We start from the raw sequence: 12,306 nt of genomic DNA on the forward strand, positions 1-12,306 counted from the left end.
AGATGGAAGTATGCGGCTCTGTGTGGATTACAGGCAGCTGAACAAGGTCACCATAAAGAATAAATACCCATTGCCGAGGATTGATGATCTCATGGATCAATTACAAGGAGCTGGGGTTTTTTCTAAGATCGATTTGCGATCCGGTTATCACCAGATAAGGGTGAGGGGTGAGGATATCCCTAAGACCGCTTTCAAGACTCGTTATGGTCATTACGAGTACACTGTAATGTCCTTTGGGTTGACGAACGCTCCTGCAGTATTCATGGATTACATGAATAGAGTGTTCCGTCCGTTTCTGGATAAATTCATGGTTGTCTTCATTGACGATATACTAATTTACTCCAAGACTGAAGAAGAGCATGCGGAACACTTGCGGACCGTGTTGCAGATTTTAAAGGAGAAGAAACTCTATGCGAAACTGTCTAAGTGTGAGTTCTGGAAGAGTGAGGTGAAGTTTTTGGGTCACGTGGTGAGTAAGAAGGGAATAGCCGTAGATCCAACCAAGGTAGAAGCTGTGATGGATTGGAAGCAACCAACCACAGTAACTGAGATAAGGAGTTTTCTGGGTTTAGCTGGCTATTACCGAAGGTTCATCAAAGGCTTTTCGCAATTAGCTTTGCCGTTGACAAAGTTAACTCGCAAAGACACTCCATTTGTTTGGACTCCTGAGTGCGAGGAGAGCTTTCAGACATTGAAGAAAAAGTTGACCACTGCACCTGTGTTAGTGTTACCTGAGCCGAACGAGCCTTTTGAGGTGTACTGTGATGCATCGTTAAAGGGCCTAGGGTGCGTGCTGATGCAGCACCATAATGTGGTGGCGTATGCCTCACGACAGTTGAGACCTCATGAAGTTAGTTACCCTACGCATGATTTGGAACTCGCTGTGGTTGTGTTTGCCTTGAAGGTGTGGAGGCATTATCTCTATGGGGTTAAGTTCCAAGTTTTCTCTGATCATAAGAGCTTGAAGTATCTCTTTGATCAGAAAGAGCTTAATATGAGGCAAAGGAGGTGGATGGAATTATTGAAGGACTACGACTTTGAGTTGAATTACCATCCGGGAAAAGCGAATATAGTGGCAGATGCGTTAAGTCGGAAGTCGTTATATGCGTCTTGGATGATGCTTCAAGAGGAGAAGTTGCTCAAGGGATTCGAGAGTCTAAAAATTGGTGCTCGAGAAGTATCTGGAAACTTGTGTTTGAGCCGATTAGAAATCTCAAGTGACTTTAAGTCCGAACTCCTAAAGGCTCATGAAAATGATGAAGCGTTATGGAAGGTGTTACCGGCTATCGAGCAAGGAAAACAGTGGAGAGTGTCGGAAGAAAAAGATGGGTTATGGAGATTCAAGGGTAGGATCATTGTGCCGGATGTTGGCACTTTGAGGCAAGATATCTTAAAGGAGGCACACAAAAGCGGATTCTCCATTCACCCGTGGAGTACTAAGATGTACCATGATTTAAAGGCGATGTTTTGGTGGCCGGGTATGAAGAATGATGTGGCGGAATATGTTTCAAAGTGCTTAACTTGTCAAAAGGTAAAGATTGAACATCAAAGACCTTCCGGGATGTTGCAACCCTTAGAGGTTCCGCAATGGAAGTGGGAAAGTATTGCAATGGACTTTGTGTCGGGATTGCCAAGGACTAGGACTGGTTTTGATGCTATCTGGGTGATCGTGGACCGACTGACGAAGTCAGCTCACTTTTTACCCGTTCGGATGACTTACACCCTTGAGGAGCTAGCTCGGTTATACATAAAGGAGATTGTGAGACTCCATGGTGTACCTGCTACTATAATCTCTGATAGAGATCCTCGTTTCACTTCGAGGTTCTGGGGTGCATTTCAGAAAGCTTTTGGAACTCGATTAAGCTTGAGTACAGCGTACCATCCTCAAACAGATGGTCAATCCGAGAGGACGATCCAAACACTAGAGGATATGTTGAGAGCTTGTGTTTTGGACCAACCGGCGAGTTGGGATCGGTATATGCCGTTAGTAGAGTTTGCATACAATAATAGTTACCATGCGAGCATCGGAATGGCTCCGTATGAGGCTTTGTATGGGAGAAAATGTCAATCTCCACTATGTTGGTATGAAGCTGGAGAGAAAGGCTTGTTGGGGCCGGAAATGATAGCTGAGACCACTGAACAAGTCAAGAAGATCCGAGATAGGATGCTTACGGCGCAGAGTCGTCAAAAGAGTTACGCCGATCAAAGGCGGAAGCCCTTAGAATTTGAGGCAGGAGATCATGTTTTCCTGAAAGTTACTCCGACCACAGGAGTAGGTAGAGCGATTAAAGCAAAGAAGTTGAATCCTCGATACATTGGTCCATTTCAGATCTTGGAGAAGATTGGGCCAGTGGCGTATCGGGTGGCTTTACCACCCCATCTTTCAAACCTGCACGACGTATTTCACGTGTCGCAGCTTCGAAAGTACACTCCTGATGCTAGCCATGTGTTAGAACCCGAATCGGTTCAGTTAAGAGAAGATTTGACGCTTCCAGTGGCTCCAGTCAGAATTGATGATACTAGTATCAAACGGTTGCGTGGAAAAGAGGTTTCATTAGTCAAAGTGGCTTGGAGTCGAGGCGGTGCTGAGGAACACACTTGGGAACTTGAGTCGGAGATGCGAACAGATTATCCGCACTTATTCTCAGGTAATTGAATTTGAATTTGAATTTTGTGGGCAAAATTCCCAATTAGGTGGGTAGAATGTAAGACCCGGTTAATTAACGGCTAATTAACCCATATATGAGAATTTATTCTAGAAAGCCAAAAATGATATTTTTATGGCTTAATATGATAGAGGAAATTGAGACGAGAATTTCGATACCAATTTTATAGAATTCGGACCAAGATTGGACCAAACGGGCCAAACCGGGCCAACCGGACCCAAAGTGGGCCCTTGGCCCAACATAACTAAACCAAAACCCTAGTTTTCAGCACTCTCTCTCCTCACAACACACTCAAACACGCTGAAATTGAAGAGAGGGGAGGAAGAACACTCTCTCAAGTTCTTTCTCTCACTTGATCTTCAAACCACCATAACTTTTGATCTAGAGCTCCGATTGCCGCTCCGTTTGTGGCCACGCGTTCACCGCGGAGAGCTCTACAAAACCCATACAACTAATCTTGAGGTAAGCCACGTGTTTCTGTTCGAAATTCCAGCCCTTATTTTCGAGTTTCATGGGTAAAATGTTGAGATTTTGGGTTCTTTGATGTTATAGGACCCAACTCTCTTGAAGGAGAAGGTTAATCTTGTCTCCTTGGACCTTGGGTGTGGTAAGATTCTCAACCCTAGTGTGATTTTGTTGTTCTATGATGTTTGGGTTTTGAGATGTTGTGTATGGGTATGATGGTTGTGGCTTAGGTTGTGTATATGTGAATATTGGAGCTTGATTGGTGACTTTGAAAAGCTTGGAAAGGGTTTGGTGGTGAAAAATCTGTTCTTGGAGGTGTTGAGGCCTTGAGAGCTTGTGGATAAGTGGTTTGGAAGTGCTCCGGGGGAGCTTGGGACAATCGGCTAAGGTATGGTTTCGGTTTCCCGTATCTAATATGTAATGTGGTAGAAAATACTTAGACTAGAGGCCCTAAGATAGGCATTGAATTGTTGATGTTGTTGAATGATTGAAATATATGACGTGGTCATATATGTGATGATGATTATTAAGGCCTTAGTGGTATGATGTATGAGAAATATGCATGTTGTGATATATACTTGATGATTGGTTATGGTTGAATTGTGGGTTGAACCATGTTGATGGTGAGTATGATGTTGATTGTGTACAATAATAATTTATTGGAATTGGTGTTGTTGAGAATTGGCATGAGGAATAGTATATGATATGTCAATGTGTTTGAGTTTGAGCCACTTGGGTGAAGTGGGGTAAAATGATGAGATAGTGATTTTGGTAATTTGTGGTAATGTGTGTCAATGTGTGAGTTGAGGAGGCTTGATGTTGAATTTGATATATTTTGATTGATTTCAAAGAAAAGGGATGAACTTGGCATGTTTTGATTGGTTTTGAAAAGAGTTGGAAATGGCTTGTTTTGAAATTGGCACTTTGTGGTTTTGTATGAAAAAATGGTTTTTGGGCACACTTTGACGAGACATAACTTGGACTACGGATCTCTGATTTGTGCCAAATCTGTTTAGAAATGAAATTGGATCCGGGATGTCCATGCCGTTCGAAGAACGGGTGAAAAACGATTTAAAATGAGGAAGTTATGTCCGTCGGAAGATTGGGGTTTGAATCTGTAAATTCTGCAGCTTTTAATTTAGAAAATTTTTAGCAGAATGACCCCTCGCGCGTAGGCGCACTTGGTGCGTACGCGCCGTTCTTCGAGAAAGCGCCATCCACGCGTGCGCATGGAGTGCGCGTACGCGTGGACCTATTTTCATCCCAAAGTTGATTTTTGAGTTTTAAAAGCCAAATTTCATACTTCTAAGCCTCCGATCTCACCACTTATGTCTTAAATCATTATGATATGCCTAGCATGAGAAAAAGGGCTAGTGAATGTGGTAACTTGCGAGTGAAGCAAGGGAAAAATGAACGATCATTGAGGATCAAAGATGATTATGTGAGATGCGGAGAATGGCGGTGGAAGTGCTTGTTGTGCCATGGGCCGAAGGGCCGTAATTGTTAATGAATTGGCTGGTTATGGATTTAACCGTGAGCCGGATGGCTAGATTATTGCCGTGTTACGGCGGAGCCATGTTTATGGCCAAGTATAAATGCATATATGATGTTGATTGAATTGTGAAGGTTTGCACTTCCACCATTGGAGATGAGGGTTTCCCTGGGTAGTAGCAATGGCTAGCCACCATGTGCTCCAGGTTGAGACTCGAAGCTCTTTTGACCCTATGTCGTAAGTGTGGCCGGGCACTGTGAAAGGCCCGGATGAGCTCGCCCCCATAAATATTCACCAGTGATGGTGATGGATAAATATTCACCAGTGATGGTGATGGATAAATATTCACCAGTGAGGGTGATGGATATGGATCATGATTATGATCAAGTTTATGATGAGTATAACTCGAGTTGGGGATGCACGACAGAGGGACAGTCCAATGGCTAGCTACCAGGACTTGTCGGGTTGGCTCTATAACCGACAGATGATATCATCAGCCACTAGGGACAGGCATGCATCATAAGCATACTACATGAATTGTTTGAGATTGCCTATTTGACTACATATTACTTGCTAATTGTCTAAATGCCCTATCTGTTCCTATTTGTAAATCTCTTGTTTGATATAACTGTGTTTGCTATATTATACTCCTGCTGGTGGTTGGGAGGTCTGAAGGAATTGGAAAGGGAAGTATTAGTTAGACTGAAGAATCTTTAGTCAGTTGCCACTTACGGTTTAGCTTGTTTATAAGCTTTGATATTATCTGGAGGAAGTTCTAGGATTGCCTTCGGCTTTCCTCTATTATTATGTATTATATATGTGGAAGCTGTTACCATGCTGGGACCTCTGGTTCTCACCCATGCGGATTTTGTGGTTTTCAGATGCAGGACGCGAGGCTTCTCGTTGAGGCATGCTGGAGACTTCTAGATTTAGCGAAGATCCTTTGTTCTCGGGACTCTGTTTTGGTTTATATATCTTGTTTAGATACTTTTATCTCCATTAAATAATACAAACTGTGATGACTCCTTCTAGAGGGGATTTTTGGAGAATAGGTTTTCTGTATTTGTGTCCCTTTGGGTTTCCTTTGGGGTTTCCTTATTTTATTATATGTATATATTGCTATGCTCGAACCGGTTACCTTCGCAGCCGGATTTTGAGTCTTGATATTCCTGTTTTTGATACTCTTTATATATATGATCTTGCGTTAGCTTATCCTTTGCTCGTTGTGTTAGTGATCGGAGTGTTGCGTTTTCGAGTTGTGGTTTTTGTTTACCCCTTTTTCTACAAAGGCTCCTAGTTATAATCAATTATTCATACTACTATACGTACTAAATTTTTGTTTTAGAGGTCGTAATACCTTGCCATCTCTGAATTATGACTTAAGCATAAGACTCTGTATGGTAGGGTGTTACACATCTTGGATATGCTATACCTTTATCAACTGAAAATCTTGGAAGATCTATAAGTTTGGCTTATAAATTTCACAGAAAGAATCTAATAGAACAAGACGATGAACCATTTTCAATTACATATGCAATAAATTATGCTTTAACAAATAGCCATCATAGTATAATATTTAAAAACCAAGAAAGAATTTATGTCGATGAATTATTTCAGAAAATTGTAAAAACAGAAATACCAAAATATAAAGCTATTGAAAACCCAGCTCTATTATTAAAAGAACCATCAGGAAAATTAGTTTCATCGAATTTTCAAATAAGAGAATCTAAAATTAATAGCCCTTTAAGTTTATCTAAGTTAAAGATTAAAGAAGAAAATTCTGAAATAAAAGAGTTAACAAAAAAGGTCGAAAAATTAAATGAAACCCTAAACACTAAATAATTATGACAATAAATAAAGAAAAAATATATGTAACTTATCAAGACAAGAAACAAGAGCTCTTTGAAAGAGAAAACCGGTTGAATTATTTACAGTTTTCTGGAATAAATCAAAGAGCATTTGAAGCTCTAAAAATAATCTATGACAAGTTGAAAAGAGAAGTTGAAGAGCTAGAAAAGTTAATAGAATCTCTAGAAAATAGTGATGAATCGATGATAGAATTTGCAGAAATTCTAAAATAAATAATGAAGCATACAAAGATTGAAAGACCAGAAAATAAAATAAAAAGAAAAAGGGCGAAAAAATTAAAAAGTAAAATAAAGGAGTATAAAAGGGAATTAAATAATCTTCAGATCGAATTTGATGACCTTATAATAAAAAGGATAGAAATAAGAATAAATATAAACAAGTTGGAGTTAAACTTAAAAAATTTATAAATGCCTGAAAAACCATATTATGACTTAAAAGAATTAAAGCTGTTGAAAGAAAAAATGGAGAATGAAGTTGAAAAATTAAAAAGATATTTAGAAACAACAGAAAGTGTAGAAATAAAAGAAGTTTTTGAAGATTTGAGAAATTATATTAAAGAAAAAGACAAACAGATAAAAGATTTTATATACAATAATCCATGCAAAAAAGAATATTATAAACTAAAACAAGATTGAAAAACTATAAAAATGAAATCAGAATTATAAATACTAGTAATAGTAGAAATGGTCAACACTTTTGATTATGAATTTGCAAATTATTTAAATAAAGTACCACCAATCGAATCTATACAAATTATAAACTCATTCGAAGTAAAATATGAAGAGTTAATAGAAATTTCGAAAAAGAAATTAAAAGAAAAGTCGACTTTAAAAAATTGGTATCAGAGCCAAGTTAACGATTAAGGGTAACACTTTCTCTTTAAGCAACACTTTTAGTGATACGCTTTTAAATCAATAAACAACCACAAAAAAAATATCTGTATAAAATCTGTATAAAGTAAATCTTTACACTAGTGTGACCCAATAGAGATATATGCTTTTATGATGGGGGAATAGTAATTAGTGCATGTTTGTGCGCCATTATTTTGTTAAAAAAAGATCTTTTTTCAATGAAAAAAGATTTTTTTTTATTTTTTAACGTGTTTGGCAAATTTCTAGTAGTAAAAGTAAAAGTACTAGTAAAATCAAAAAAAGATCTTTTTTGAGAAGCTGTAATTTATATCTTTTTTTAAAAGATCTTTTTTTCTTAAAAAAAAATGTTTTTCGTGTAATAAATGAACAAAAAAGTACTTTTATATTGTTATACCCAAACATAATTGATACATAAAAAGACCTTTTTACATGAGATATCCAAACATAAAATTACTTTTACTTCTCTATAAAATCTTTTAAAAAAAGATAACTCGAAAAAAGATCTTTTCTCAAAAACTCACCCAAACAAGCCCTTAACCTGCTCATAGAACTTATGACCCATTATTTTCATCCCCAATATATAGCTAGCCAGTAATACTAGCCTAGCATTATTATAACAATAAGCTTATCTTCTATGGATAGATCTCAATGATTGACCTCAATCCAAGAATTGGGGTTATCTTATAGTCAGTAAAACCAGCAGAAACAATTAAGTTGCTCCATTCTCTTTTATTTCTTTCTTTTCCAGAGAATAACATCATCATAAGCATGTCAAAGAAGAGCTGTGTTTCAAGTGATTGATCGTAACAACCTTTCTTGTCATCATCCTCCACAACCATGTCTATGATAATCACCTTCCCTCCTTTCCTTTTTTGCATGATTGCCTCCTTGCATTTCTTCAATATTTTCACGCATTCCTCATCGTTCCAGTTATGCAAAATCCACTGCATTGTTATTCAAAGCAAAATGAAATTACTTTTTGCAAACTTAATTCATATATTTGTATAATTTTTAATACAAGAATAATTTGAATTAAAATAATTTTTTAATTTTTTAGTTTGTATTTTTTTTTTGTATTTAGTCTACATTTTTAATTTCATCAAAAAAATGTCATTTTGAATTAAAAAAATTGACTATTTCAATTATGATATACTCACACGAAAATGATATTATGAATAGTTAAAAAAGTTATTCAAATATATCAAATTATCTAATCCTTCACAATATCATTTGTATGTGAATACGTCATAGTTAAAATAGTCACTTTAAAAGTATCAATATATTTCAAAAAGTTAAAAGATTAGATATTAATTTCTCACTTGCTTTTAAGATGAACTTTATATTACTTATTATTTGGTATTTAATTTTTGTTTAATTTATTTTTAATAACAAATTTTGAATATTTAAAAATTATTTATGGAAATAGAAGTGCAGAAGAGATGTTGAGAGAAATGGCAGAAGTTATTAGAAGAACAGCAAAAGAAAGTTTTGGTGAATTTAAAAGAATAGGATCAAGAGACAAGAAGTCCTGGTGGTGGAATGCCAGTGTACAAGAAAAGATAAAGATAAAAAGGGAGTGCTTTAAAGAGTGGTCTTTATGCCGCAACGCAGATAATTGGAAAAAATATAAGGCGGCTAAGAAAGAGACAAAAGTGGCTGTACGTGAAGCAAAAACAAGAGCGTATGAGGGTCTCTACCAGTCTTTGGGCACAAAAGAAGGAGAAAAAGGTATATATAGAATCGTAAAGAGCTGTGAAAGAAGAACGAGAGATTTAGATCAGGTTAAGTGCATAAAGGATAAGGATAGAGAGGTGTTGGCTCAAGAGGAGAAGATTAAGGAAAGGTGGAAGAGCTACTTTTACGAGTTATTTAATGAGGGACAGAAGACTCTTCCGATCCTTGGTCGATTATGCACAAGGGAAGAAGATCAAAACTTTTACTACTATCGAAGAATTTGAGACTTCGAGGTAAAAGAGGCTCTAAAGCAGATGAAAAATGGTAGGGCAGTAGGACCTGATAATATCCCGATTGAGGTTTGGAAGGGTCTTGGAGAAAAAGGCATCAACTGGTAAACCAAGCTTTTTAATGAGATTTTAAGGTCAAAGAAGATGCCTGATGAGTGGAGAAAGAGCACTTGGTACCTATCTACAAGAATAAGGGGGATATACAAAGTTGCGGAAACTATAGAGGGATCAAGCTTATGAGTCATACCATGAAGTTATGGGAAATGGTGATAGAACGGAGGTTGAGAAAAGAGACACAAGTAACAGAGAACCAATTTGGATTCATGCCAGGCAGATCTACCACTGAAGGGGTATACCTTTTAAGAAGGATGATTGAGAGGTATCGTAGTAATAAAAGGGATCTACATATGGTGTTTATTGATTTGGAAAAAGCGTATGATAGGGTACCAAGGGAGGTCTTATGGAAGGTTTTAGAAAATAGGAGGGTAAGGATCGTATATATTCGTGCAATTAAAGACATGTATGATGGGGCCACAACTAGTGTGAAGACTCAAGGTGGTGTGACACAGGAATTTCCTATTGGTATAGGATTACACCAGGGATCATCTTTAAGTCCATACCTTTTCACATTAGTCTTGGAAGTACTCACAGAGCACATCCAAGAGCCTGTGCCATGGTGCATACTTTTTGCCGATGATATCGTCCTTATGGAAGAGTCAAGGGAAGACCTAAATAAGAAGTTGGAGTTATGGAGAGAAGCTTTAGAAGTGTATGGTCTGCGCATAAGCCGTAGCAAGACGGAATATATGGAATGTAAGTTCAGTTCGAGAAGGGAAAACCCTAATATAGAGGTGAAGATTGGAGAAAACACCCTACGAAAAGTTAAAAGTTTTAGGTATCTTGGGTGCATCATACAGGATAATGGAGAGATTGAACAAGATGTAAATCATAGGATCCAAGTAGGGTGGTCAAAATGGCGGAGTGCATCTGGTTTTATATGCGACAAAAAAGTGCCTTTAAAACTTATATGTAAATTCTATCGCACCGCTATAAGACCGGCTATGCTTTATGGTACGAAGTGTTGGGCGGCTAAAGGAGAGCACGAACATAAGCTGAGTGTGGCAGAGATGAAGATGTTGAGATGGATGAGTAGTCATACGCGATTGGATAAAATAAGGAATGAAGATATAAGGGAGAGAGTCGGAGTAGCACCCATTGTGGAAAAGATGGTTGAATCGCGTCTTAGGTGGTTTGGACATGTGAGAAGAAGACCGATAGAACATTTAGTCAGGAGGGTGGATGAGATGGAAGATGGATAAGGGGCGAAAGGCAGAGGAAGGCCTAAGAAGACCATCCATGAGGTGGTCAAACGAGATCTACATGTAAATGGTCTCTCTATAGACATGACACATGACAGAGCACAATGGCGTCGTTTGATTCATGTAGTCGACCCCACTTAGTGGGACAAGACTTTTTTATTGTTGTTGTTGTAAAAATTATTTATTTTTATATTTTTTAAATTAAATATTAATTTTAATATGCTTTTTTAGTAAATTAGACACCTTCTTGTAAACAACATCACATTTAATTTTTTTTAATTAGAAAAAAGAGTGTTAGGAACAATAAATTTTATGATTTGTAGTTATCAATTAATTATTATTAATATTTTTAATAATGTGAAATTATTCATTTTTTTTAGTGATTAAATATTAGACCAAATTTTGATAAAAGTCCTGCTCCTAAACTTTTTCAATTAGGAATTGTGCACTTTTTCCTAAAACAATGAAGAGATATTGGAAGAGTTAAGTATCTATTCATTTTTTACCTTCAACAAAATGGCATGAGAAGGAGGAATAGGATCAGCGAACATGTCGCCTGCAATGTATTCAAGGTTGTCAGTTCCTTGCAAGCCAGCAACAACACTTGGGAGATCAAACACGGAGCACTTCAAGTTTGGGAATGATTCGGCGATGGCCTTTGCAACAGTCCCAGTGCCTCCACCAACATCAACCAGCGATTCCAATCCCTCAAACACTCTCTTGCACTTATCATCAAGTAACAGACTACTAACAAATCGAGAATCACTTGCCATGGCGTCAATGAAGGATTGGCCATATTTAGGCACGCTGTCAGTATACTCCCAAAACGTCATTCCATGTGCCGTCTCAAATGCTGTGAGATCGTCGTTCTTGAACCAATCAGACAAATGATGCCATGCCTTTGTCACGGTGGGACCAAGTTTGATCAGCATCAAAGGTGTCACACTGAAGGGGTTGTTCTTAAGTAGGAACATAGATGAATCGGTTAGAACATACCCAATTTCAACCTCGTTATTATTATTGATAACATTTTCGGTAACAAAGATGCCGGAATGGATCAAGATTCTCATCAAGCGATGGATGAAGGAGGCTTTTGATGGATGAATTGGCAATGAAGCAATGAGTTGTGAGAGAGGCATGGGTTTGCCATAATTGTGTATGGCATCAGGTATGCCTAGCTCAACTGCACATTTAAGAGACATAGAGTTTATGGAACTAAAAATATGATTCCACACGTGGCTGTGAGCTTTAAGAAATTTGGCATGATCAGCCTTCTCTCCACTTTGGAATTCCATAATAACGCTTTTTATTTGGATAAAATGATTAAAAATTTGTCCAAAAAACTGAACAACTAGATCATTTATGTTATGGAACCTATACTATCTAGCTGGGTCTATTTATAAGGCAATAATGCTTTGTGCTATTTTTAATTTCTTTCCCACCAACATGTATTGTTGGTTGGGGTTCTTTTTAATAAATAAAAAAATAACTTATTGTCTAATAATAATAATAATAATAATAATAATTACGTTTTCGTGTATTATACCATAATTTTACGGCTAATAGGAGTGAAATAGCACAATAACCCTCCATCTTAATTTCACACACTATGGCAGCTAGATTAAAGAAGAGTTATTTCGCTTACACAGATAGAAGGAA

General features: G+C 37.3%; 1 protein-coding gene across 1 annotated transcript; it reads right to left on the reverse strand.

Annotated features, from left to right (window-relative positions):
• Positions 1 to 7,928: 7,928 nt before the first annotated feature.
• On the reverse strand, positions 7,929 to 12,010 carry LOC107608102 (putative O-methyltransferase 3). Its single transcript, XM_016309993.3, has 2 exons — positions 11,154 to 12,010; positions 7,929 to 8,308 (listed from the first exon to the last, which is right to left on the reverse strand). The coding sequence occupies exons 1-2, from the start codon at positions 11,940 to 11,942 to the stop codon at positions 7,997 to 7,999; spliced, it is 1,101 nt and encodes a 366-aa protein (XP_016165479.1). The 5' UTR covers positions 11,943 to 12,010; the 3' UTR covers positions 7,929 to 7,996.
• Positions 12,011 to 12,306: the final 296 nt, after the last annotated feature.

The sequence above is a fragment of the Arachis ipaensis genome, chromosome B7, assembly GCF_059453495.1.
Source record: "Arachis ipaensis isolate K30076 ecotype BB chromosome B7, ASM5945349v1, whole genome shotgun sequence".
In the NCBI taxonomy this organism is placed as follows: Eukaryota; Viridiplantae; Streptophyta; class Magnoliopsida; order Fabales; family Fabaceae; genus Arachis; species Arachis ipaensis.